We start from the raw sequence: 27,048 nt of genomic DNA, 5'->3' as shown, positions 1-27,048 counted from the left end.
TAAACCTTACAGCTGAAAGTTTCACCCAACAAAGGTTAATTAAACACATTAACTCAACATTTGGAGCCATTAGACATTTTTGCAAAAAATATCTCTATTAAATAATATTTTTTAAATGGCTTTTGACACTTGACCAATGCATTGGTGTATATTGTATATCTGTTTTTAAACCTGCAACACATCCCATGTATTATTTCAATACCCTCCGGGCAAAATGATTTTTGGAGTAAACCCATTGCAAATATTTGCTCTACGTGCACATGGGGACATCAGTGGCTTTGCACTTTAAAAGAAGATTGAAGAAAACGACACAATCACCTTTGAGGTGTTAAAAGGTTTACTGTAAAGGCCCCGTTGGTCCCCCCCCCCTCCCCCATCCCCCAGGCTAGGATTAAAGCGACTGTAGATAACAGAGTTCAAACGCTCTAGTGTCGCCCTTTCAACCAATCCCGTCTAATTACCGCTTTAACTTTGACTACCCCACCGGGGTCATCACCTCCATGACTCAAACAATCTCGTTTGGGATTTCACCTCTTTCATTAAGTTGGGAACACGAGGCTGACAGTTGGAGGGATTTTATTGGTTGGCGGTTTAACGCGTTTGTACGTGCTAAATGTCACAGAGCGATTGGCGTGATGCCACTGCCAAAACACACCTTTTGGCAGCGAGATGGTGAGATAAGACTAATCCTGGGGCCTGCTTGGCTGAGAGCAGCCGTGGCGGGCGGGGCTCGGTGCTCGGGACAGGATGAAAGAATTTGGGGGGGGGGGGGCGCCCCCCCGGTGGTCCACCGGGTAGAGCTGGTGTACCGTTACGGCACAGTCCTCACCGCAGGGGGTTTGATCCCTGCCCACGGTCCCTTGCTGCATGTCCTCCCCTCTATCTCCCATACCTTCCTGTCTTACTCTACAATAAAAGGAAAAATAATAAATCTTTATGAAAAAAAAATATGAAATACTTTGGAGATACTTTGCTGTGGATTCCCCTGGATGGCGAATCGAAACCATAAGCCAGGTAAACAACGACGTGTGCCTGGGGTTACTGAACAGTGGGGTGCACTGCGAAGCCTGCTGAACATACCCAGGCAGAGTTAAATGGTACCACGAAGCTCACTGATGAGTCAATTTGTCAAGCCAGGTTTTCTGTTTTAGTTTCAATGCATGTTCCCATAAAAAGGGCGTTTATCGTGTCATTTTACTCACCTTTAAAAAAAATGGATAGATCAAGAGCAGTATATTTTACTCAAGAGGAACAGATAGTCATAATGAAATGGAGTTCAAGAATCAGATAACAGCTAGGGGCAACACAGTTGCACATAATAAGGCTAGGGAGGGGCGTGCTGGAAAAAAAACAGCCAATCGTATAAATTGTAACTGAAAAGATTCTGCATATTGTATAAAAAATAACTGCCAAATGCAGAATTGTTCACCATTAATCCCAATAGAGTGATGATTTCAAAATGCAAAAGCAACGTCCAACCTGCTTTATTCTATAATTTAGGGAATTCACTCTAAATACACCCTATGTAAGAAATGTATAGCATATGTTTTCAACTGTTCAGATGTAGCGGCGGTGGCCTAGTGGATTAGTACAAGACCCGAACTCCAGCAACCGCGGTTCAAATCTCGCCTGTCCATCATCATGCCTTTTACCCCCATCTAGATGTGGTGCCAGCACGGCCTTGAGAACATGGGTTCAAGTTTGAAATAAGCACAAAAATATAATTCCATAACCTTTAGTAAGTATTCCATATGGCATAAGAATTGGGACTCTTTAAGCTACACATAAATGCACATCACTTGGGAGACGAACCCCGCATGCAGAAATGCAAGACTGACGCGCTGCCTCCACTCTACAACACTCTCACAGAGGCAGAGGTTTGAGTATAAAATCCTTCCTTGACAGTTCGAGTGGGCAAAAAGCTAGGAAACACCACAAACGTATTTAGCAATGTATTGAGCGCAGCTACAACCTTGCAAATAGCACGGCACACCGTATTTTTGCTGAGATTTTCTGCATCACCAACTGCATGCAAATGCAGTGGTACCCGTGGCAAAAAAAACGCAGTGAAACACAGACACACTGCGCAACAGTGAGTGCACGGCTTATTTGTGTAACATTGCCTACATAACGTCCAACAAGGACGATCAAATAGCGAATACCCTCTGATGAGGACCTGTTTATCTCATAAAGAATATTCTCAGGCAATGCCAAGGGATCGGATCTGTCCCGAAAGACCCTCTGTCTCCGGAGAGACCCCTGTACGATACAGGCTCAGGCTCTTGTCAAAGGAGGGGCTAGGAAGCTGCGCTTAGCTTTAAGTAGCCGACCTAACCCGAAAGTCTTAGCTGATAACCTCCTCCCAACCAGGCTTGGTTGGCAGCATAAGTCACCATGGGGATACAGCGACGCTACAAGAGAGCGACTTGCGTGTCCCAGCTAACCCAGGCTTTGAGCGCAACATACCGCGCTAACCCACTAATCGAGGTTCGTAGTACACCCCACTGGACAGACTGACAGCCCTGTATTGGAGTCCAGGTGTTTAGGTCGTTCTCCATCGTGATTGTCCCATACTAATAGTTTTAAAGGGGTGATAGCATGCTACCAAGTGTGAAGTGTGATTAGCCACTGTCGCTGATCTATCCATCATACATCTAGGTGGACACACACACAGGGGAAGGCCGATTTTCAAACGGCTTGTAATGGCTAATCACACTCACACCTGGTGGCATGACATCCCATAAAGCCCGTTGGTCCAATGGCTCCAAGGCTCTGGGTAGTCCGTAGCGGCCTGCCTGGGAACCAGACGAATCTGCGAGCTCATCACACTCGTTTATCTAACGTGAGGTTTGATGTGATGACGAGAGGGGCGGGCGCCGTTGAGGCATTTTCATAAACAACCAAGACGGCTGCAGCTGATGTGTCACCGGTCACATGTTACGTCCACTGATTGGTTGAAGGTCTATCTAATTCCATCCAGAGGAACTTTGGTCGCCGCCCCGTTGATATTGCCCCTTGGGAATTGAAAGTGAAATGGTGAGGTTCAACACTGATGTGCATTCTGGATTGGTTTGGCTATGGCAGAACAAAGCACACCGAGGAGGCCACTGTAGATTATGTGCAATTCTCCAAAAATACAAACATTCTCTGGCTAATTTATGAAAAACTAGTTGAGGAGGGTTTTCATATGTTAATTTGTAGGATCTCACCTTACCCTTACCTTGTATTACTAACAATATGTAAAAAGAAAATGTTTACCAGCAATCTGTACAAAAATCTATAGCATACAAATCAGCAATCACACCTGACACCATATACACATCAGGCGACCCCAAGGTTAGGCAGCTGATTGTGTGTCACACACCAGGAGAGACAAGGTCGGAGCCAGAGGGCCAGTCTGGCGGCGACTACATTTCCCAGAAGGCCCATCAGGCACTTCAGCCCCAATCCAATGGTGGCAGGAAACGATGAGTCAGAGCTGGCAGTGGTCGCCAGCCCTGGGCCTACCCTCCTCCGTCAAAATGTCATTTAAAAGAGTCAATTTTTGGAACAGCGTTTAAAGTGTGATGAACGTGATGTGCATGGCAAAGCGATAATCTTTAAAGGGCAATATTTCTCGGGCTTAAAGAACTTAAAATAAAATAATGGCTTTCTGTTTAAAAAGTGGCCGACACTACAAAAAAAACAAATCGATGTACAAAATAGCGAATCCTCAAATGACAACGAATAACCAGCCTGGGTGCAGTGTGTCCAACCTGCACCACATCAATCCTTAGCCCTGTAACCCCGGCCGTCATTGGCACTTCCGCCCAATCAATCCAGCTTTGCTTGAGCCATTAAGTTTGCGCCGACCATTAGCAGCTGGCCGTGTTCACGCCTTTGTGGAACCCGAGTCTTTACAAGTTGCTCCATCCAGACATGTCTGATCCGATCTCTATCAGAGGGGCCCGGCTGGACGTGAACCAGCTGGCTCATCGTCTCCCGCGGGCCGTCGTAATAAATCCAAATCAGTGTCGCGACGCAGACCTGCGGGAGAACGCTGTAGAATAGAGAGTCGATGTCGGCTCCTCGTGACCGTGACCGCGCACGCCCGTACACGGCCTCGCGGGTCGTAGATAGGAGAACAGGAGTTACAGCTGTCATGTGTGAACGTAGTGGTTGTGTGTTCAAGTGCGTGTTTCGACGCCGTTCATCGGGACGATCGACGAGTAGTAGTGAATGTCGTTGACGGAGAGACGGAGAGATGAGAGGGATTACAGGGAGATAGGGGCAGATTCAGGGAGATAGATTCAGGGAGATGGAGACAGATGAGACCAAACGATGCAGAGTAAGACAGACAGCAGGTACAGAAAGATAGACATACAGACAAATACATGGAGGGACAGACAAATGCAGGGAGATAGAGACAAGCTGAGACATTCAGCTATATATATATATATATATATATATATATATATATATATATATATATATATATTAGACAGACAGACACAGAGATAGAGGGAGATGCAGGGAGGCAGATAGTGAGGTGGAGACAGGGAGATGAATACAGGCAGATACAGGCAGAGAGACATAAATAAAGGTGAACCATTTGTTAAATTCAATCCAAAAAATATTTTAAAAACACTGCCTCTCAAATGTTGATGTGATCATTCTCTCCACCTCCAGCACAGTCAGTCGGTGGGGGGGGGGCGGGGGAGGGTGCTGAACATCATACGTTGTCACGGCAATTCATCCCCCCCCCGGTTGCTTCTCCTAAACGCTTCAAGACGATGTCATGTCTGATGTACGGCAGACCTCGGCCGTCTGAGCCGTCGGGTCGCCTCACTTCTCTCCTGCCACGCTGTGATTCAAGACAAACGTCAACCAGTCATCATCCATTCTTATGAATATACACTTTTACTGCCATTTTTGTGCAGAATGCGCTTATAAACTTAGCGACTTGCAAGAAAGATTAAGTGTCACTGGTTTACTAATGCAATAAACACCATGTTCCTCATCGCTGCCTGTTCGAGAGTTCCAGTGTCAACACAGATGGGGATTAGCCAACGAACACTCCAAAGTGAACACAGGTCGAGAGTTGAATTGCCGATTGTCAAAAGTGTGGCTATCTTATGATAATTGCAAACCTGGAACGAGATAATTGTCAGAGCTTGAGATCTGTATAGTGTCCTCGTAAAAGGAGAGCTAGAGAAGGCCCATGTTGAGATTCACAAGTATAGAAGCCTTATTATGTCGATATGAATAGAAATTAGTCAAATTAACTCAAAGATGTGGGCAGGCTTTTACTTTGAAGTTTAATGAGATGCGTTATTCAATCTATCCTAAAATAAAAGTGCTGCACTATGTCACAATCTGTTATTTAAAAATGAACGACACAGGCTTTAAAATAAACAAGGACAGAATACGACAGTAGAAAGTGAGTGTGACATTTTAAAATGACTTGGGCGTAGATCTTAGAAGTAGTGTTTTTTTTTATTTTCTGGCATGATGTCCATCTTTGTAATACATTAAAGACTTCTGATATGCAGTTTATTACTCTCGTCTCTTTCCATCTTAAAAGTGAAGGACCATGATTCCTGTGTAATGGCACCATAAAGCAATACCTTTGGAAAAAAAAAACCATTGAAAACAAACTTTAACACAGAACAAATTAGCTGGCATACGGCAATGGGATGCGCTATAGTGACCACTCTGCTACAATAAAACCGAACGACAATGCCCACGCGAGTCCTTGGAAGAAATAAAATAAAAAATCTGTAACAAGGAACGTCCAATTTTTTTTTTAGAAGTCAACAATAATATTAAGTTAAATATGCCATTACACGTGAATCAATAGAATATGAAAACAATAGCGGACCAAGAGCTCTCTCCCCACTAGCATAGTAACAGACTGAGTCGTCACACACCTAATGGACTAAAGTAAAACGCTTCTCTTCGTCCTTCTGTAATAAAAAATAAACCAACACATCCATCTGACATAAAGAGTAAAAAAAAAAAAAAGAAACAAGACTCACATTTGTTCGTTAAAGACACCGTTACACGTCCAGGAGACGAAACAACCGGACGCCACACAACCTCAACATCATTCCAAAGTAAACGCTGCAAAACACACACCCTCCGCAGGAGTTAAAAACAGTTTCACAGGCAACACAGGCGTTTCAAAGGCATGTTAACCCCCCCCCCCCACCCCACCCCTAAATATGCCTCTTGAAAAACAATAATAAAAAACAACAATATACACAATTATGTTGTCCGAAATTGTGAGTGTCCAGGAAACGTCTTTTTCCGTCCCGTGTGCTAAATGTTCAACGGTCACACAGGTCCTCCGTTTTAAACCGTTTCGGTTGCTGCAAAGAGACACTTTGACAATTCGTAGTGGAGAAGACATCCCGAAAGAAAAACCATAGAGCGAGGTCCCTGTTATGTACATGATTATTTTTTTAAAACAGCTGTATCATCCAGTTTGGGTTGTGGGGAGCAAACTTAAAATGGACATGAATGAATCAGCTTCTAAAAGCCTCTTTAAGAGCTTCACCTCGCCTCGCAGTGATCTACTCTGTCACCGCGACGCTTTCGTGGTATAGTTTATTTGTTTAAAATGTATTGCACTAAAAATGCAGACTTGAGCTGGAACAGAGAGAGGGAGGGTAGTGTCACATGGTTTGCGGAGGCCACACACACACACACACACACACACACAGACAGGTGTGTGTGTGTGTGTGACTGGCAGGTGGAAGGAATAAGCAAAGTGTGGTTAATCAACAGACAGACGGACGGACGGACTTGAACGAGGGTCAAGGGTCGCTGATCACATGACCAAAAACGTGTCACGCCAAAAAATCACTTTCACATACAAAAAGCTTGATCAGAGGTGTTTGGTGACACAGCAAAGGATCCTTGAAGTCACATGACCTCTCTTTCTGGCCAATCGGCTCGGAGCGTCTCCATGACGAAGACACAATGGATGACCTTTAAGGGGTCCAGGTGCTTGCCCTCCGGTCATGCTGATAGGTGAGAGGTGAGTGCGTGCGTGTGTGCGTGTGTGTGTGTGTGTGAGTGTGTGTGTGCATGAGATGGGAGAGCAGATCAAGGACACGTTTTGCTTAAACGGTGGAAAGCTGATGCTAAGGGGAGTGCAGGTGAACGGAGTCTCACATCCCTCTCCCCCACCGTCCCGCCGCTGCCTCTACAGGGCTCTCCACCGGGACGCCCGACACCTCAGCGTGGACCCACTCACACCCCCGACACCACCCCCCCCCCCCTGTAGAGGGCCGGGGGGGAGAGAGGGAGGGGGGGGGGGGGCCTCAGACGCAGGTGCCCTGGTGGGCCGGAGGGTGGGCCTTGCGGCTCTTCAAGCCCAGGGTCTTGTCCTTGAAGTCCGACGTCTTCTGCTGGGAGATGTCGATGAGCGCGCTGGCCACCGTCACCCCTGGGAGGAGGCAGGCACACAGAGGTGGTGTGTGACCATGGTGTGTGTGAGAGAGAGAGTTGGTGACACCAGACAGATGCTGTGTTCCAATATCCACACCGTCCGCACTCACTACACTTTAGTTTAGGGGTAGGTAGGGCGTTCCGATTCAGATCAGGACGAGAAGAAGTGTACCGGAAGGACCCGGACGGCGTGCTCAAAGCGGTCAAACCGCGGAGTGTGGATCGACGCACACCCTTTTCGTACTCGACCGCGGCCGTCTTGGCTACGTAGCGGAAGAGGGCGGCGGCGCCGGGCTGAGCCAACGTCGCCACATATTTCCACATAGCCTGCATTAATGAGAACTTTTTTTTTCTATGAGTCATTTTGTAGATTTTATAGCTTTTTATAGCTACCATGCGTAAAGAGTTCACCGTTCAAAGCGGGATGCTTATTGCGGGGGAGGAGCCGCGGCGGCAGTCGCGATCATAATTTCCGGGTAGTGCACCACGGAGTGTTCGATTTGGATCGACACCGACACAAATCGGTGCACTTAGCGTGTACTAAATTGTGTACTAAATTTAAGTGTACTCATGGAAGTATGGATATTGGAACACAGCAAGAGAGTGGCAGTAAAACAGAACCCCTAGAGAAACTTGTGAATTTATTTATTCATTTGTTTTTATTTGATTCATTCATTCAAGGTCACAAAGTCGTCAAACGGATTCAAACGAAAACCGAACCGAAAAACCGACCTGAAAAAGGGAGTTTATTTCTGTTGATTATTATTTATTCTTTTTCGAACACCAGACGCTGAGCGGCAGTCAGAGCGATTCGACAAAGGAGCGACCGACCGTTCCCGGATTCCGCCCCAAGGCTGAGGATTTAAATCCAGTGGCTGCATAAACGATTTCAAACGGAAAAGGCTAACCATAAAACGACACGCCAACTTGTGGCGACGGCGCTGTGTGTGTGCTCGTGTCTAGCCCGGGGGTTTGTTTAGTTTAGTCAATTCTGCGGCAGCAGCTGTCAGCGGGGGGGGGGGGGGGGGGGGGGGAACAGCGGCAGCTTCTGTGGTTCCGCCGCCTCTTGGAGGGTCATAAACACATCGGAGCATCATCCTCCAGAGCGTCAGCGGGCTGGATCAGACCATTCCCTTGCAGACGCATGCTGGCGATGGGGGGCCTGTAGCTACGCACTGCTAGCTGTCTGGAGCTAGTAGCGCTAGCTGTTTGTAGCAGGAAGTACAAGCTGGCTGTTGATGGCAGCAGCAGCAGCGGCGGAGCCACGTGGTGGCCGGGGGTGGCCGTGGTCACCATTGGTCAAACTTCGGCCACCACACTGCCACGCCACCCTTACGACCGGGCCAAAAAAAAAACTAAAACGGAATGCTACTTTCGCATAGCTGTCGTTCCCTTATGGACGCATTTTACTGCAACACAAAACAGGAGCTTCCAATGCGTGTGCTCTAGAGGCTCTGTTATAACACGTGTGGAGGAGGTTTCGGCCTCCAAATGGCTGGCCGTTTGACACCAAATGACACCAAATTGTCTGTGGTGATTACTCACATTTGATGCAAATTGAATGATGGACAATTTATTTTGTTAAAGCTCACCCCACACTACAAGAGAAATGTCCCGATATCCGGCCCGATTTGACCCCGTTACGACAATCGGGGTGGCGTTCCCATGGCAGCCGAATCTGGACGAAAATCGGCCAAGATTATCCTGTCTGCCGTAGTGTTCTAAGATATAATCTCATCAACTCCAAGAGCACCCGATCGCAAAATCTGGGTTATCCAACATGATTGATATTTTTGGAATGTTGAGTGAAGGGCAATTTCCACCAGAACCGTCACGGAAGCGGCACGGCAATAAAAACGTTCTCCGAAGACATTAGAAACCATTATAGTCAATGTAGGCTATTCCACTGGATACGGCAGCGGCACGGCTGCCATGACAAAGTGGCCGGTTCGCAGCCGTGTCTCAGAACACTTGTACAGCCATTCTGTTTGCATTTGCTCATGAATATTCATGAGCTCACATCGACCCCTATGCAATTCACTAACGGTGATTTTATACATGTCTATCTATGGTATCAATAGCAAATCAGTGTCACCTTGCTAATGGTTGAATACTACAACAATAACGATGTAGGATTTGCTACAGACTCACAGACAGCATTACTTATTTTAATCTAAAAGACCCGTTTTGAAAACAGTCCAACACACTACGCTTCGAATTCACCCAAGGCTGAATTAAAAGTAGGCCTACATGTTTTTCTAAATGTGGGTCATCAACGAGGTTGTAAAGTAGTAACTTCGGGCACATCTGTCAAAATAAATGTTTTTTTCTTCCGACGTGTTTATGATCTTTATTCATTAATTGCACCGCGGCCGAACTGACGCGGATATTCTCTGATATTATGTAAACATAAGCACCGCGGAAACAACTGCTGTCAAAAGACGCTGATCCATTTTCACTGTTGACGCGAGTTGCTAGTTCTACAATTGTCTCGTGCTGGATGACGTAGCCTCCACGGCCCTGCAGACAAGGTTGTCCTATAGTGTGTGGAGTTCCATCTTGTGTTCGAATCTCATGTATTTGTATTTATGAATTCTCTTTATGCTGAGATTAGGCTGAGATTCTCTTTATGTGTGTGGTGTACATCCGACTCAAAAATCGCATAAGATTAAAAAATCTTGTAGTGTGGGGCAGCCTTTAGAGATGGTAAATAAATACATAAATTCATTTATTTCTGACTCTTTGGCTTACAGTGATTTTGTCCTAGGAGAAATGAGACACTAAAAGAATGGACTTATTTTTCTCTAGATGTACCCTCTGGATGGCTATGTTTAAGTTAACTGCATCGATCTAGTAAAATGGGATTGGGGACTGGGACTACTAGAACAGCTAGAATAAAGTACAGTTTTTTTCCGCTGCCTGACAGCCCATCATATTGGTCAGTGCAAATTATCGGTTACAGGGAAATGTGAATATGTGTGTGTGAGTGTGTGTGTGTGTTTCAGCGATTGTCTCTGTGTGTTGTCTTTAAGCATCAGTGTGTTCCTGCGCATGTGTGTGTGTGTGTGTGTGTGTGTGTTGAAGCGATTGTCTCTCATTGTGTGTTGTCTTTAAGCATCAGTGTGTTCCTGCGTGTGTGTGTGTGTGTGTGTGTGTGTGTGTGTGAGACTGCGTTCTGCTCTGGTGACTCTGGCCCTGCTCCCAGTGAAGGGGGTCCCTCAGACAAACGGTCTGAACCAGAGCGTGTCATTGGCTGCCACAGTGAGGGGGGGGCGGAGCTTGCGCACCAGGGAATTAACCCCCTAAATAAAGTTTTCCCTGAAGCCTCGACGTCAGAGTTGCTGACGGACAGAGATAACGCAACACATCATCGGAGAGACAACAAGACACACACACACACACACACACACACACTCCCCCCCTACCCCCGCTGGTGACAGCTGGTATCTAGCTACATGAGGACCTGATTGAAACCCACTGATTCATGGTGGGAAGGTGGCGTGGCAGATTACCTCCGGTCGTGGTCCGTTTCTGGAGACCAGCGGAGCGGAAACTCGGGTGTGTGTCAGTGTGCCGTCGACTTTGTGTGTAGGTATCTCTGTGCGAGAGCATGTGGGTTATCTGTGTGTGTGTGCGTGTGCACGTATGTGTGTGCGGGGGGCAGATGTGTTCTGTGTGCATCTCTTATCTGCTTGTGTCTCCTTTCATTCCGTTTCATTAACTGGGTTTTTTTTTGTTCGTTTTGTTATCAGTTTGAGTCACTTGATGTGAGCTCATCCCTTAAGGTGACTTAAGTTCCCCAACGCCCCCAGAACAACACTGACAAGACGGTTCGGCACCAACACCAGTCAGACAGAACAATGCGGTAGGGAAATCTGCCACCATTACCTCCTCACACCAAACCACTCAAAACGGTTCCTTCAGCACGTGTATAAAGAACCACCGCTATTATGTTTGACTTGGGGAGAGAGCTTTAGCTTCACGCGCGAACGACTGCGCGGGCAGCTTAGCGCTAGGTCACCGCCGTCGTTCTCTTCACGTTGATTCTCATGACTCATTTATGTCGGGGACTCGCGTCGCGGCGTCGAGCGGAAAGGTCGTCGGGATCACCACCGGCGCCGAGTGCGCTTTTAGCACCTCGGAGGCCCGTGGAGCGTTGGCGTGCGGCGCGGGAACAAGCAGGAGTCATCGCAACCTGCTGCTGCGTCGCGCGCTAGCATTACTGAGACTGTTAGCTCAGAGGCAAGCGGTGGGAAAATCGCCGCCACACACACACACACACAAAACATTTACAATCACAACGATAAGATAAAGAAGGTTATGACTACTTTTTGTAGTTACAGCTGCTTTGGAGGTCTCACAACTCTACAGAATCACTCTGCACACAACCTCAGCCTTGATTTGCATAACTAAAGTCTGAAAAATGATTTTTTTTTCAATATATATATTGTGGCTGCGTCTAACATTTTTGAATGGACATTTTATTTTAATTCAAATATACTTCCTTTGTTTTTAATCAATTTAATTTGGTCAATCAACGTTTAAATATTGATGACCCCAAGCTTGCGGGAGAAATGTGAGATAAACTAGTCTTTTCATCGATTATCGGGCTTAGTATCTCTGCATGTGTCGAGTCAGTTTGATCTGTACAGCCCTTATTCACAGTGCGTCTCAAAGGGCTTCACAGTGCGTACGTTTCATGACACCCCGATACCCTAGCTCCCACAAGGGCAAGAACAACTTTAAGAAGAAACCCTGGGAAGGAACGCAGAGTGAGGGGTCCCTCCGTCCAGTGGCGGTTAGGAGTGCGAAGGGTGTGTGTGTGTGTGTGTGTGTGTATTGGTGTGTGTGTGTGTATTGGTGTGTGTATTGGTGTGTGTGTGTGTATTGGTGTGTGTATACGGCATTTCAGAATGTTAGTAAACAATAGCCGTAACGACACTTCCGGGTGGCAGAACGAGCGGCTACCACTGACCAGAAGCCATTCAGCCGGCTGTAAACACAAATAATAATAATAAATAATAAATAAATAAATAACAATAAAGACTATGTCACACAGTCAACAAAACATTGTTGTTAATCTGAAGTTGAAACGATGACGAAAACTATATTAATATAATATAATATATTATATATATATATATATTAATGAGACGTCCCGTAGCACCCCGCAAGAAGAAAATCATTAATTCAAGCCATTTACTCTGTTTTTTCGATCGTGGAAGGGTTTGTTTACTAGTGGTGCCAACGGCGAACGCATCGGCTTTTGCCACCCGGAAGAACATAGTGTGACGTCATGGTGAATTGCCGTATTGGTGTGTGTATTGGTGTGTGTGTGTATTGGTATTGGTGTGTGTGTGTGTGTGTGTGTGTATTGGTGTGTGTATTGGTGTGTGTGTGTGTGTATTGGTATTGGTGTGTGTGTGTCTGTGTGTGTGTGTGTATTGGTGTGTGTGTGTGTGTATTGGTGTGTGTATTGGTGTGTGTGTGTGTGTGTATTGGTATTGGTGTGTGTGTGTGTGTGCGTGTATTGGTGTGTGTGTGTGTGTGTGTGTGTGTGTGTGTGTGTGTGTGTGTGTGTGTGTGTGTGTGTGTGTGTGTATTGGTGTGTGCGTGTGTGTGTGTGTGTGTCCTCACCAGACTGTCCGGGGGGGGGTAGGCCCAGGGGCCCCGCAGGGAGCTTCACCAGGACTGTGAGGACGGCGGCCTTCCCTCCGAGACACGGCTCCACGGCGATGGGCTTCGGCGGGCCCTGGGAAGAACAAAAGAGATGTCTTTAGACATAACGAACAAAACAAACAAAAACAAAACACACACATTTCATGAACATTACTTTAAGCAGCTGGAGTAACCAAGTCAAATCCGGTTAACTGTTTGGTAGCATCGACATTCACAGAAAATAGTTCTCGTTATAGTAATGAAGGTAGTCATAGTGAAGATATACAGGCTGAACAAAGACAATTCATGAATAGTATTTTGTCTGTGTTCTGTTATATTAGCATTTGCATGTGTGGATGTATGAATATATGAGTGTGCATGCATGAGTATATGTGCGCATTTGTGTGTGTGTGTGTGTGTGTGTGTGTGTGTGTGTGTGTGTGTGTGTGTGTGTGTGTGTGTGTGTGTGTGTGTGTGTGTGTGTGTGTGTGTGGTGTATGGGGGGGGGGGGAAATTTGTAGTAATAACTCAGCAGACAGGTAAACACAGACGAGCCTGCTCAGTCTGGCCCTGTGTGTCGCCCAGGAGTCATAAACCATGAGCGCCAAATGGAGAATGCTCACACCTTGAAATGGAAATATCCATAATTCATCGTCAGCAGCGACATCACACATTTACACTCCTCTCGTCATGCCGGAATTATATCACCCCGCTAAAGGACAAAGTCGCTAATGAAACGCACGTACAGAAACTACTTCTGAGCTGTTGCCAAATTACATCATGGAGGTGGATTTTTAGTAGAACATTGAAATGGAAGAATCATTTTAAAACTTGGGCAACATAATAAAACTGACAATAAATTGAGGAATAAATAAATAGTTTTGAACAAACAGTCAAAAGTTGAGATACAAAAGGTTTTGTACAGTTCTTTTGACAGTTCTCATTCATTGAATTCTGACAAATTGCATAATGGGTTCCCCCTATGATGAAGAGATTGAGAGAAAAATAAAATTCAGTTATTTGATCATGTAAAAAATACATTATATATATAAAATATATAATATACTTAATATACTGCACGTCCAAACTTATTTCCCAGATTTGAACCAACAACCTTCCACCAACAAGCAAACCTGTTCTAAACCGTTTCCCAAGGCTTTTTTCAAAAATGGCGACCAACACGACCCCAGCGTTCTCCATGCCCGGGGTACGGATCAGCTCCAAGACGAGCTGTAATTAAGGTGTCACACGCCTCCCTAATTACTGCCATGGAAACCCTCAGTCATCCTGGCTTCATACGTTTGAAATCAAAACAAAACCTCAACATCACGTTTGATCACGCCGCTGCCACCGAGGACAAATCCACTCAAAATGTAGAAAAATGATTGTGTTGAGAAGAGATACAACATGGACAAGTGAACCCTGAACAAAAAAAGAATCACTGGTACGATTCAGACACCTTTAAAGAGGTACATCACCCTTTACCAAAACATTATTCACTTTGCCACAGGCAAGATGGCTCAAAATAGCTCAAAATGTTTGCCACTGGAAAGAATTCCCTGCACAATCTCATAATGTACAATGGGAAGACCGTAAAAGATGGAATATATGGCCACGATTACCTTGAGGTTATCCAGACCACCAACACCTCGAGTCGTTTTTAGTAACTCCTCTATTTGAAGTCCATGGATATTATATACAATGCACTGACATTTGGGGAGAAATAATCAATATTTCCCAGGATTTCAAGCTGTAACATAACGTAGTGGCTAGGGTGTTCTGCTGACACCCAAAAGTGTACTGGAGTGGACCCCCATGTCCGTAGCATACTTATATTGAGCCCTGAACCCTTCCTACTACACGTCCCTACTCGCCCCCAAGTCCCTTTGGAAAAGTGGCTCTAGGATGACTTCATGCCAAGACTGTGTACTTTAAAATGGTCCTGGTAACAGCAGGTGAAGGAAGCAGCAGCAGCAGCAGCCAGGTATTCCGTCATCTACCTCCAATGTGGCGTTTCCTCCAGAGTAGCGATAAATATATGTAAAAGTGCCTGGCGCACAAAGCACTCTGGGAGGCACTCCCTTAATCTGCACTGAGTGGCTTCTCATTTGCTCACAGAGTCACAGGGGCCACTCTCTCGCTCGCCCGCGGAGGCTGCTCTCTCACCGGTGGCAGCCCTGGTAATGCCTGCTGCCTTGCTTAAGGGTCGCCGTTAAAGCAGGTTGAAAACGCTGGCTAAAGGCTTAGTTATGGTTTGACGCCACGCAAGGGGGTTTGCGGACCCGTCCTTGCGGACCCGTCCTTGCGTCCACCACAAGGGCCTGACGTGCGCCACCCAAAAATGTGAACCTTTGCGTCGAGGTGACGCAGCAGCAAGGGCTTTGATTGGTCCGCTCACTAAAGGCTCAGTTATGGTTCCACGTCAACGCAACGGAAGGACCACGCAGATGCTTCGACTGTCGTGATCCGTCGTTTTGGTTCTGCGTCAGGTTTTAGTTAACGGACAAATCACAGGCCTTGCTGCTGCGTCGCCGCGACACAAGGTTCCATTTTTTGGGGTGGCGCGCGTCAGCCTCTTGCGGTGGACGCAAGGAGGGACCGCAAGGACGTAACGGGTCCATACACCCCCTTGCGTTGCATCGACGTGGAAACCATAACTGAGCCCTAAAACCCGACGCAGAACCAACCACCAACAGGTTCACGACTGCGTCGAAGCGTCTGCGTGGTCATTGCGTTGACGTGGAACCATTAAGACGCACGGCTACGCAGTCGTCTTACTAAAAGATGGGGGGGGGGGGCAAGGGCACTTCTTTTGTCAACAGAAACATAACAGCGCAAAGAGGGATCAGCAATATGAGCCTTATGAGGCCGAAAACATGTTTGGATGAGTGTTTTTTTTAAATACCAACCTAAGAAAGAAAGAAAGGGCGGGAGGGGGAGGACAAACGTTCACTGGTGACAATAACGGTAAGCAGTCCCGGCTTTCATTTCCATCGCAGAACAGAGGAGAATCAATGGAGGACGGTGGCAGGGCAAGGAGTCACCAGGGGAACAGAGCAGAGGAGGAGGGAGAACTGGAGGGTGACGAGGCGTGGCCGAGCGTAGCAGAAACAAAAACAAAAGATCACCAATCCAGCTGGCCGGCTCGCTCTAAGCAAAGAGCGAATTTATCTTCAGACCCCACCGGGGAAGGCCTAACCTTTCATGGTTCTACGCCCGTTTAAATATCTGTTGTTGTGTTCATTTACACAAAGGGTTTGATTCGCCCAAATGGATTGACTTTGGGCAAAAATAAAAAATCGGAAAAAACAAGCGTATTCTAGACACTCCTGGAAGTCTGAGGTTCCACTCTTTTGCACGTCAACACATTTTTTCGACCACAAAGGGCTCAATTGTGACATAACTTCTGATGAACAGATTCTCCTTAAACGAGGACAAATGTCCAAACCAGGAGTCGACCCGTAACGTAACACCACGCCCATTAAAGCCCCACCCCCATCGGAAGGAAGGGTGTTCGCGGGGTTACGCTCAAAGTCGTACGAGAGCAGTAGCCGGCGCCGGAGGCAGGCGTGAGGTGGCGAGGCGAGGTGGGGGTGGGGTCGGGGGGGGGAGGTGTGACTGTACGTGAGCGGGCGACGCCTCCGTTGTTGTTTAGCCCAATTAATTTCCATAACCTGTTCGCCGTCTGTTTCCAGACATCTGCGAAAGGTACACTCTCCCCGTCTCCAGATGCCCTCCGCGTTTTACAAACCACCGCTGTCAACGCAAAGGACAATTTGACGGCACGCCATTTCCAGGCCCACCCGAGTGGTTCCTGCTAATGAAGCTGAATGTAGGCCGCGTTCGTACGCGCGCACCGTGGACGCTCTGCCGGGGAGAGGGGGGGGGGGGGGATGGCGGCGCGCGGGGCTATAACCCCTGCACGCATCACTGAGTGAAACATCATTAGATCCAAGCCCAGGCGGAGGAGAGGTAGCGAACCGCCGGCCGCCCCAATCAGCCTCATGCTACTACGTCATCTCCCGTTTGAGCCTGGCAGCGCAATGACAGGTGAAATGGCGCCTTTTTTGACGTTAATTATACTTAAATCTCCAGGCCTGTCTCTGGCATGGCTATTTATGGTTATAAGTGTGTGGTTCACAAAAAGGTACGGATAATACGATTTTCAAAGAAAATTGATTCAAAGCCTTTTTTCCGAGGGACTGCGTAGATTTCACTTCACAGGGCTGCACGTTTCACCTCACTGCTCGTGTACTCGCGTACATGTTCTTATGATTGTGCAGGTGTTTAATCGACTTGACTCCCAAACAACTCACAAGGTAGTCAGAGGCGGGTCACGAACAGAGTCCATGTCTTTAGGATGGTTCTAACCCAGTTCCATTAGTCTGGGAGTCCAAAACGTCTCTTGAATGCACGGATTAGGTCCCTCAACTGTCTTCTTTACAATAAACCAGAGGACACAGACACACTGCATCCAACGCACCGTGCTCTCATTCATCTATTAACATCACACACACACACACACACACACACACACACACACACACACACACACACACACACACACACACACACACACACACACACACACACACACACACACACACACCTCCTGACAGGTATCATCCATCACGCTGGCCGTTCGTTAGCCGCTCCATATGTTGGACGCCCGACACAGTCAGGAGAGACATCTGTGTCAGGCAGAGCTGCTCTCTGATTGGCTGAAAAGCAGCGGCCATCTCTGGGGAGGGACGGGTGTGGTGGTGTCCGAGGGGCGGGGGGCTGCGGAGGGCTGGGCCTCTAAATCAGGGAAATTGGCACGGATTTGCCTGCTCAGGCCAGAGTGGACGTGGACGGAGCCAGCGGATGGAATGGGGGAGCGGCTCTGGGTTAATGACACGGGGGGGGAGAGTTTGGGGAGGAGGGGGCAGCTCTAAGCCTTCTTGAGACAGTCTTTGTTTATATTATAGTCTGTGGATACTCACAATGCATCTCAGAAACGTACCTGAACACACCGACGAACGCCCACTTTAAATCAGTTAACTCTGATACCCAAACAAAAGGGCTAGCCAAACCTGAGACAGCTTGCTTTACTCAAGACGTCAGGCATTGACTGAAGCACGCCGGTGTCAGCGCTAATGCCAACGCGGCTGCCGTTACCGCGCCAGTGGAGCAGAGGAATCCACGCCGCGAGCACGCTTGGCAGCGGCGTCCTCATTGTCGTTAACCGACATGCTAAACAACTAAACAACGCCAGATGCCGCCCCAATTAACCTCCATAAAAGAGAACGAGGGCTTGGCTTCGTATGGTCACCTTCAGTTAGAGCCAGGGCAATGATGGCGCTGTACTGAGTCCAACATACACATATACAGCTACAGCTAGCCCGCTGCAGAAGGCTATGGAACTGCCTTCTGCCATCCCACAATAAACACAGGGCCCGGAGCACGGGCACACTCATAAACAACAATAACAACAGACCCACAGCCCTCCATGCAATGGGTACCGGTACATGGTACCATAAAAGTTAAGGACACACCGGTGTGATTCCAGAAGAAGCGGGTTGTCTTCAGTGTAATTGCGAGCTTGTTTATTCATTTCATTTATTTTTATTTCACGTAGCAGCAAGAGATAATTATTTGAGGAAACAAGTGTGTGGAAGATGAAGATTAAGGGCTGTAGTCGACCGAAGAAGATCCTGGTTGACCGAAATTCAACGAACTCTACGACCCAATCGATTGGTCAAAATAAATGACAAAAGAAAACATGTAACGTTATCTCTAGATTCATCGGCCGCAGTGCACTTTACTCCACCTGCTAGCCGATATATCACGTACGTGCTGTTTAGAGAGGCTCCTGGTCAGAGTCTGACTCGGTTACGGCAGAGCTTTGTTAGAAAGCGGGTCACGCACCAGACGAGCCGCAGCGCGCCGCGTCAGGCAGCGTCGTGTGGTAGACGGACAACGCACGTCGGAAGATTCGAGTTTAGGTTTAGTTCCGTGTTTAATGAGATCCATGCTAAGGTGCCAATTCTGATACCTTCACATTCAAACCTATTGCGCGAATAAACATGAAAGTTGGCAGAGCATCGGTGAGACAACATGAAAGAAATGTACTTATGCCTAACGGTTTTAGATGATATGCCAGTATTCTTTTTTGCATCCTTTTTAATAACATGCTGCCACACTGACGACTTCTGTGACATATTGGCCGTTTCTCAAATCGCATTCTTTTCTGTACTTGTGTACTTGCTTTCTTGTGAAACGTCATCAGTCGTAGTGAGTACTGTTCCAATTCAAAGTTCACATCAAGTCAAGTGCAGTCGTAAAACCCGGAAGTGTTCTTGATGCGTTCTTAAACTGGCCACCGAGGATGCATCAGAAGTGACTTGTGGGTACCGTTAAATATCCCAGGATTCATTTTGCATTCCCATGTTTTAAAATATTAGTATATAAGCTATAATAATAGGCTATATAGGAACATTATAAAAAATAATAAAAATGTACACCTATTAATTCAAAATACTTACATACTATTTTAAAATGAAAGAGGCTGAGGTTTTGTTTTATATCATTTGTTTATATGTATAAGTCGTAAGTGTGTGTGTGTGTGTGTGTGTGTGTGTGTGTGTGTGTGTGTGTGTGTGTGTGTGTGTGTGTGTGTGTGTGTGTGTGTGTGTGTGTGTGTGTGTGTGCGTGTTTCTATTCTGTGTAATTTCTCGCTTGTTCGTAATTCTTATATCAATAGCCTACTCTCCAACTATATAGGCACCCTGTACCCTAAGCACCCGCATCTGTACCCTACATATAAAAGGTTGTGTGTATAGCTTATACACATGACACGCATATCTTTTCATTCATATTCATTCAAAATATTTCCATACTATTTTAAAATGAAAGAGGCTGGGGTTTTGTTTAATATAAAATATAATATAATAATAATATTAATATAAAATATAATTTGTTTAGAAGTATATTGTTCAGAAGTATATGCCTACATGAGGCCGTAAAGCAGTTATCAGAGCTGAGGTGGTGACCACATTGAGTCCGCTGCGGTTCTTTGCAGGTGCGTCCTTCCGTCCTCAGGAAGACTTCCAAGTTTGTACTTGGAAGTCTGGACTTGCCAAGTTCGCACTTCCAAGTCCACAAGTCTGAAGTTTGCGTACTTGGTATTGAGAAACGGCCATTGTCATTAGTTTGGAGAAGAATAAATGTTCAGTTTGACGAGCAGCCTTGCTTAAGTTACGCGTTTTCAAAGTTGTGAAAACCTGATTGTTTTGACCTCCTGTTTCTATTTAACCATACGATTATTAAAAGAGAAACTACAGAGCCTTAAATTGTATTTTTAATAGTCTGCATTTGTCACTGCCACGTGCAAAAATAAGGGATTTAGAAGCGCTTTTTTTCCTTAATGAAAGGATCGCCAGTGATTGTCCGACGCAATGAGAATAACCAATAGTTCAACCGACCAGACAGCCCTATGGTAGATGTCAATCCAATGCTATGACCCGAGAGATCGGAGGGATATATTTACAGAGACTTTGGTTTCCTGGGGTTGCGGTCCCTTCTTGACTAACGGGATACAGCAGTGACGGCAACGAGCTTTGAGCTGTGCTCATGTGAATCCTTCCGTTTGTTGCTTCAGCATCAGGAGAAGGATGTGAAGTTTCCATACATCAGTTCTCCAAGTACTCTCAGATACTTCATTTCCCGCCCAAAAGCATTAAGCGTTGCGACGTGGCAGGTGGTCCATTATTCCCCTGCTAATCACTTGTTTCCAGTGTAATATTTATGTAAAAGCGTCACACCGCAAGCTTTTGCGTCTCTCAGCAAGAAGGGAGGCGGCCGCTCAATGAGAGAGACAACTAAGTGCTTTCAGGTGCGACTTTGCCACTTTGCTTTTCACCCCTTCAGCCTCTCTGCGCCGCGCTCCGCCATCCCATAATGCCTCTGGAGTGGTGCTCGTCGCGGTGCTCACAGTGAACGCCGGGGGCTTTCATGCGGCGGTGTGCTTCGGTTCCCTGCCGGTCGGAGGTTGGGGGCACTGCATCGGTGCGGCGCGGCGAGGGTGAGCTCCTCTAAGTGCTCCAGAACGACGCTTTGTTCCTACTGGGGCTGTGATTCAGAGGCTTTAGGTCTGCCTTCACGTACGTAAGCGCTCCAGAGAATCTTCGGGAGTAACTAACGGAGAAATAAAGGCCGGAAATAATGAATCGCGGTATAACTAACTGGTCAAACTGTTTATTTGGTTTATTTGTTTTTATTTTTTTTGTTTTTGTTTACGAGTCATTTCCCCATTGGGCTTTGCTGCGAGGTCAAACGTGAATAAATCTGGAAACAAATCAAAGCCAGTTTTGATCGTCATTGAGAATATAAGATTGGGGGGGGGGGGTGCATAATAACTCCACAAACTGGAGACCGGTGCCTTTGTTTGTGCGAACACGATGCAGGCTGTGTGCGTGGAAGGTGCTCTATGAAGAGCGACACTGGCTACCCTGGGCTGTGCGGCTCTGCTGTGGAGGATGCAAATGAAGCTGGCCCGTGTCAGTGGCGCGCATGTCTTGCCATTGCATTAACTGAATTAATCCAGCAGCACCACCAATGTCAACGCAAGACAGCAGTGCATGTCGTGCCGTACACAGTGGATTATGAATCGGTGATATCTCGGATCACAGATTCATTGTATTTCATATACATTATCCGATGGTATAATTGATGTGCTTTTCTGGAATTACGCCCACACTCCACAAATGTCCTTCCAGTGTGTTCCCAACCTTACACGAATCATTTTGTGCATGTTAAATCACTTTGTAAACGTATGGTTTAAAGAGGGGTTTACAAATAGTGAATGCCATACACAGACCGGCTCGGGGAATGAGCGACAGCAGAACGGGGAACGCGTTTACCGGCTGGTGATCATAATTCATTCATCACATTAACGTGATTAGGGTTTATGAAAGTTCTCATAATACCGTGGCAGCTTGCTTATGTCCATTATTCTAATAACTTGGCCGTCATGCCTCGATATCGTCTTCCTGTGTCGGTCGAAGCCCATGCCCTAACAACCGCAGGTGTACATTCACAGGCATAGAATAAGATGTGTTTACATCACTGAAAAATGCCTCCATTAAACCTAAAATAATGAATAGCAGAATACCTTTTTTTTACGGTTAACCCCTTAATCCTAACTATACATCTGATCAAAGATAGGACTACTTTACAATGATTCTTTGTAGCCCCCTTAACAGTACATCAAAATAGCCGCAAGCTTCTAATATTATCTTCTTGAGAATCCCTGCCTCACCTACCATGACATTTAAACAGCTGGCCCTGCATAATAAATTGACACGGTTAACTATTAAGTCCTTCAGCAGACACTTTCATCCAGAGCGACATCCAGTGAATTCAGATTCAGATGCCCCACCTGTCATTAAGGAACAGGCAGGGGATAGGGCATCTCGCTTAAGGACGCGTTCAGGTAGGAGGTGAAAATAATAAATAATATACATCTATTCTGTGTCAAGTGTATTCTACTCACGTCAATCAGGGGCTGCACAACCTCGGTATGCTCCGCCCCCATCCCCAGCGCCACGGCAACGGAGGCAAAGGGTCGGCTGGCCATCTGCTGACGTTCCCTCATCAGTTGCTGGGAGACAGACAGGAAACAGGAAGTGAGAAAGGAGGATGAGACCGTGTGATGAGGGCAACATCTCAGTTACTTGGCAAGGTTTTTGTATCACACACACACACACACACACACACACACACACACACACACACACACACACACACACACACACACACACACACACACACACACACACACACTGTAGTACTGTCAGTGATAAATGAATAGGTAACGTTGGCTGGAAAGGAAACATTGAAAGTATAAACAATACACAACGAAGATACGTATTCATTTACATATACTATTTGTATAATTAAGAAGCAATTTCTGAATATCCCCGAGCCATTCGGTACGGTAATGCCATGAACACAGGACTGCTCCAGCCTCAGTAGAGGGGTCTTGGAATCATCCATCCATCGTTACGCTGGTAAACCCAGCGTTGGGCCGGCCTCCGCGTGCCTCAGCCTCCTCATATTTTAACCCCTTCTTATTAAACACAGACTGGATTTGGGCTTTGGGGGGATGTATTTATCCATCGGCGATCTGAGAAAAATATATAACGGCTGCGGCGTGGCAGCATCTACCAAGGGGGTGAACACAGGTTCAGTGAACTTCACAAATCGAAAGTTGGCTAGTAAAAAAAAAAAAAAAAAAAGACAAATGAAAAGACAAAAAAAAAAAAGAAGAAGAAAGAAGAAGAAACGGCTCCCTCCGCCATTATGCGTATGACAAGCAATTACTCAGTCATTGATTCACTGTCATCAGTATTCCAGCGGTGGCTAGTATTAAACACCCGCCGTGCTCCCAGTCAGAACAGCTTCTTCACAACACCGCCCCGCAGAGGAACCCAGAGCCCCCCCCCCCACACACAACCCCCCACACACACACACACACACACACACGATGCCAGAACCAAAGGAGCTATGAAAGGGCAGCGAGAAGAAGAAAAAGGGGCCAGAGTCTGTTCTCAATAGGCCACGCGCGATCATCTATACCCCCAGGTCTAATTTTGGTGACGAGTCTAAAATAAATAAATAAATAAATACAAATCAACAGGAGATATCAATATGGGAACAGTGCAGCGCGGTCTATAGCCTCCCATAGCTCAAGGACATCGGGGAGAGCTGGCCCACATCACACACACACACACACACACACACACACACACACACACACACACACACACACACACACACACACACACACACACACACACACACACACACACACACACACACACACACACACACACACACACACGTGACTTCTCTCTAGTGTGTGAGAGGAGTTTACCGCTCATGCCTTTTAGTTTTAGTTTTTGTTATTATTTTTTTTCTTCATTCATTCAATTCAGCACCCTTCGGTATATAAGCTAATATTGCGATATTAGCTTTATTCATTTAGTTAGAAGACCCACTTTGATCCAAAGACATTTCAATACCAATGACCCCGAGGACAACATGTCGATAAAGGCCACATTCAGACTGAGGACCGCAGCCGAGACGCCGAGCTTCACCAAGACCGTTGGGGAACAAATCTACATTCAAAAACTCCAGGCTGAGAAACCCCCCCCCCCCCCCCCCCCCCCTCACGGCCATACCCACAAGTCCCCATCTTATGAGCCCTAAAGATTGAGTTCACCCAGCGCTGAGCTGGGGGTTAAACAAAAATAAATAAAATAAAACCCCATTCCTGTTAGCTGGGATTGAGCAGAAAATGGCATCTCTTGTTCCAGCGGCCTGATCGATACTGTAAAAACAACGAGGGCCGCACTTTCATCAGCCACGCGGCGCCCGATCGATGGCTAAACATGCTGCCATTTTGCAGCCAAGGACGCGCCTGATTGCTATTGGATTTGTGATGAGCCCGAGTCAGCGACATTAAGATCTCATTGTGCTCCGGATAAGCCCGGACACGGAAGACATTTGAGCGGTGGCCGCGGCACCTCACCGACTACTAGTGTTGGATGAGTGAGTGAGTGAATGGATTCTAAGGCAGCTATGCAAGGGTGAGTGCGTAAATCAACGACTTTATATCAACGATCAAATAAAGGCACTTGGCCGCACGCCTAACCAACACCTCTCCACTGTGCTGGATGTAAGGGAGTGTGTGAGGGGGTGAGAGGGTGTGAGAAAGTGAGTGAATATGCTGCCAGGGGAAAGTGGTAAGGGCAAGTGTATGAATAAGTTAATTTATATGAAAGAGCAGAAAGATCTCTGGCCAGAGAATGAACTTGGTAGCGCAGGCTCCAGAGGGTAAATGATAAAAACTGCTGCTTTGACAAGATTTATAGTTTAGTTCTCCAAGCAGGACTTGAATAAAATGAACAAATTTAACATTAAGCTTATTTTCCTTTGCCTGCATTGTTTTCTAAACCTCCTCCCCCTCTCCACAATGACACACCAAGGGTACAATGATTCAAGTGCAATATAAGGTTCAAATACTGTTAAACCAATTCCTCTCCCTCGCTCTCGCCGATGGAAGCAGCCATAAAAACAGGCAGTAAAGGCTGCTTAAGGAGGTTATTGCAGTCACAATGAAAAGCTCAGAGGGGACATACTGAACCCACACAAGAGATCTGCACAAAAGGAGAAATCCCATAATTGCTGTGACTATAATATTGCAAAACAGAGCATCGAAAGAGAATAATGGGAGCATGTATTGTGTTTGTTTAACAATACGTGTGATGGATATATTCTGTGTTAATATTTCTGTGTTGCAGTTTCATCCACATTTTGATATCCTACGCGACACCTACCTTGGGGTTTAGGATATGAATGATTATAAACAGATTATTCTGCACTATTTATGTACAATCATCTGTGTTGTCTTCACCAAGATTTTTTTCTACAGCAGCGCTACAAGCAAAGCTAGTGCCCCACAATTAGTAATTAATAATGTAACTTTCTAGATAATTACTTTTTCGAAAAATAACTTTCCAGAATATAGTTTAATTTGGTTTCTTTTTATATTACAAAGCAGACTAATTTCTTGAGAAACGTTTGCAAATTACTACCGTGAAATTACAGCACTTTATTTAAAAAGTCACCCATTCCACAAACCCACTCCTGTAAAACCTGATAATTAAGGCAGAGTTAAATCCAAGACATTTGTTCCTAACTTCCATTTAACTGTGAGAAAAACACATGTCAGGCTTAGTTTTCTCCATCTGAGAAAAAAAAAGAAAAACATTATTTCACAGATCCCCTGATAACTAATGGTCTTATTTTGGTTATACAACGTTTCATAATCTATTTTTAATGCGGTTTGAGCCTTTGCGGACAGGACAGCAAAGACAGACAGGAATGTGGGCTGAAGGAGTGAGGGAATTAAACGTAGTATAGGATCGCAGGCGGGAATGGAACCTGGAGTCACTTAAAGGCATGTTGCCTTCTTGAGTGTCGCACCACCACCATGTTGTTGGTGCCCCACCGTCTTCATACTCCCACATGCAACATGACACCATCAAGCTTCCATTGACCTCAGTACAAAAGGCTTGTAATTGGTCGTCATTCAGCGCGACATGGCGATCACAGATACAGACCAATCGGCCAGCAGAGGCAGAATCTAGACACACACACACACACACCTGCAAGTGGCGATGAGTGATATGTTTTTATAGCACGTCCTCACACACTGGATGCGCCCATCGTTAAGACCATCTAATGGAGCTTGTTACACTAATTACGGGGCTGGTCCTTTTATGTAGCGGGACACGGGTGGTGGACTAAACTAGTGAGGCCAAGTCTGCTTCCTGGGCCCTGGCGCACTAAAGGAGCAGACCCACAACGTTATTAGAGAACACCCGTGTTTGTCCTACAACGACACCTCTGTGAAAAGGGCTTTTTGTTTGTTATACATTTTACACGATTGATATATCAATTATGTTTTGTATTTTATATTTACACTGCTTGCAAGTGAGAGAGAGACAGTCACAGAAAGGGGGAAGAGAGAGACAGAGGACAAAGGGGGGGGGGTATTTGCATTCCAGCCTTAAATACCCCCCAGTCTTGTGGAGTGTGGACCACCACAAGACTGAAGTTGTAATCCATTTTATCCATTCATTTTATTGTGAGAAGGTGTCCATAACAGGCCATACATGCTGATATTGAAAGTCAATTTCTACATAATGAAATATGCAGTATGAATGTGAGTTAACAGGATTACATTTTGTCTCGATTTGCGCCCCCGTACTATGTGTGTGTATATATACACAATAAAAATTATAAATTAATCTATATATATATAAAATTTAAAACTGTAGTTTCGTTCAGTCAGATATGTCAGCTAATGTATAATAATTTCCACACTCTGTCTGAGACTATTTCTTA

General features: G+C 46.1%; 1 protein-coding gene across 4 annotated transcripts in view; it reads right to left on the bottom strand.

The window, feature by feature from the left end:
- Positions 1-5,418: 5,418 nt before the first annotated feature.
- Positions 5,419-27,048, bottom strand: part of atrnl1b (attractin-like 1b) — an 87,143-nt gene continuing 65,513 nt past the window's right edge. For 2 of the 4 annotated variants that reach the window (XM_084485378.1, XM_084485379.1), the window contains exons 27-30: positions 22,628-22,748; positions 13,072-13,186; positions 7,252-7,432; positions 5,419-7,220 (exon numbers count right to left, since the gene is read on the bottom strand). In XM_084485378.1, the coding sequence (XP_084341504.1) occupies positions 7,308-7,432; positions 13,072-13,186; positions 22,628-22,748 (361 nt within the window). In that variant the 3' untranslated portion in view covers positions 5,419-7,220; positions 7,252-7,307. The remainder of the gene's footprint in view (positions 7,221-7,251; positions 7,433-13,071; positions 13,187-22,627; positions 22,749-27,048) is intronic. The other 2 variants (XM_084485380.1, XM_084485381.1) reach the window with 1 other exon arrangement.

The sequence above is a fragment of the Micromesistius poutassou genome (genome assembly GCF_964030765.1).
Source record: "Micromesistius poutassou genome assembly, chromosome: 21".
Lineage (NCBI taxonomy): Eukaryota > Metazoa > Chordata > Actinopteri > Gadiformes > Gadidae > Micromesistius > Micromesistius poutassou.
The sequence above is the reverse complement of the archived record's forward strand: the minus strand, read 5'-3'. Positions and strand labels throughout refer to the sequence as shown.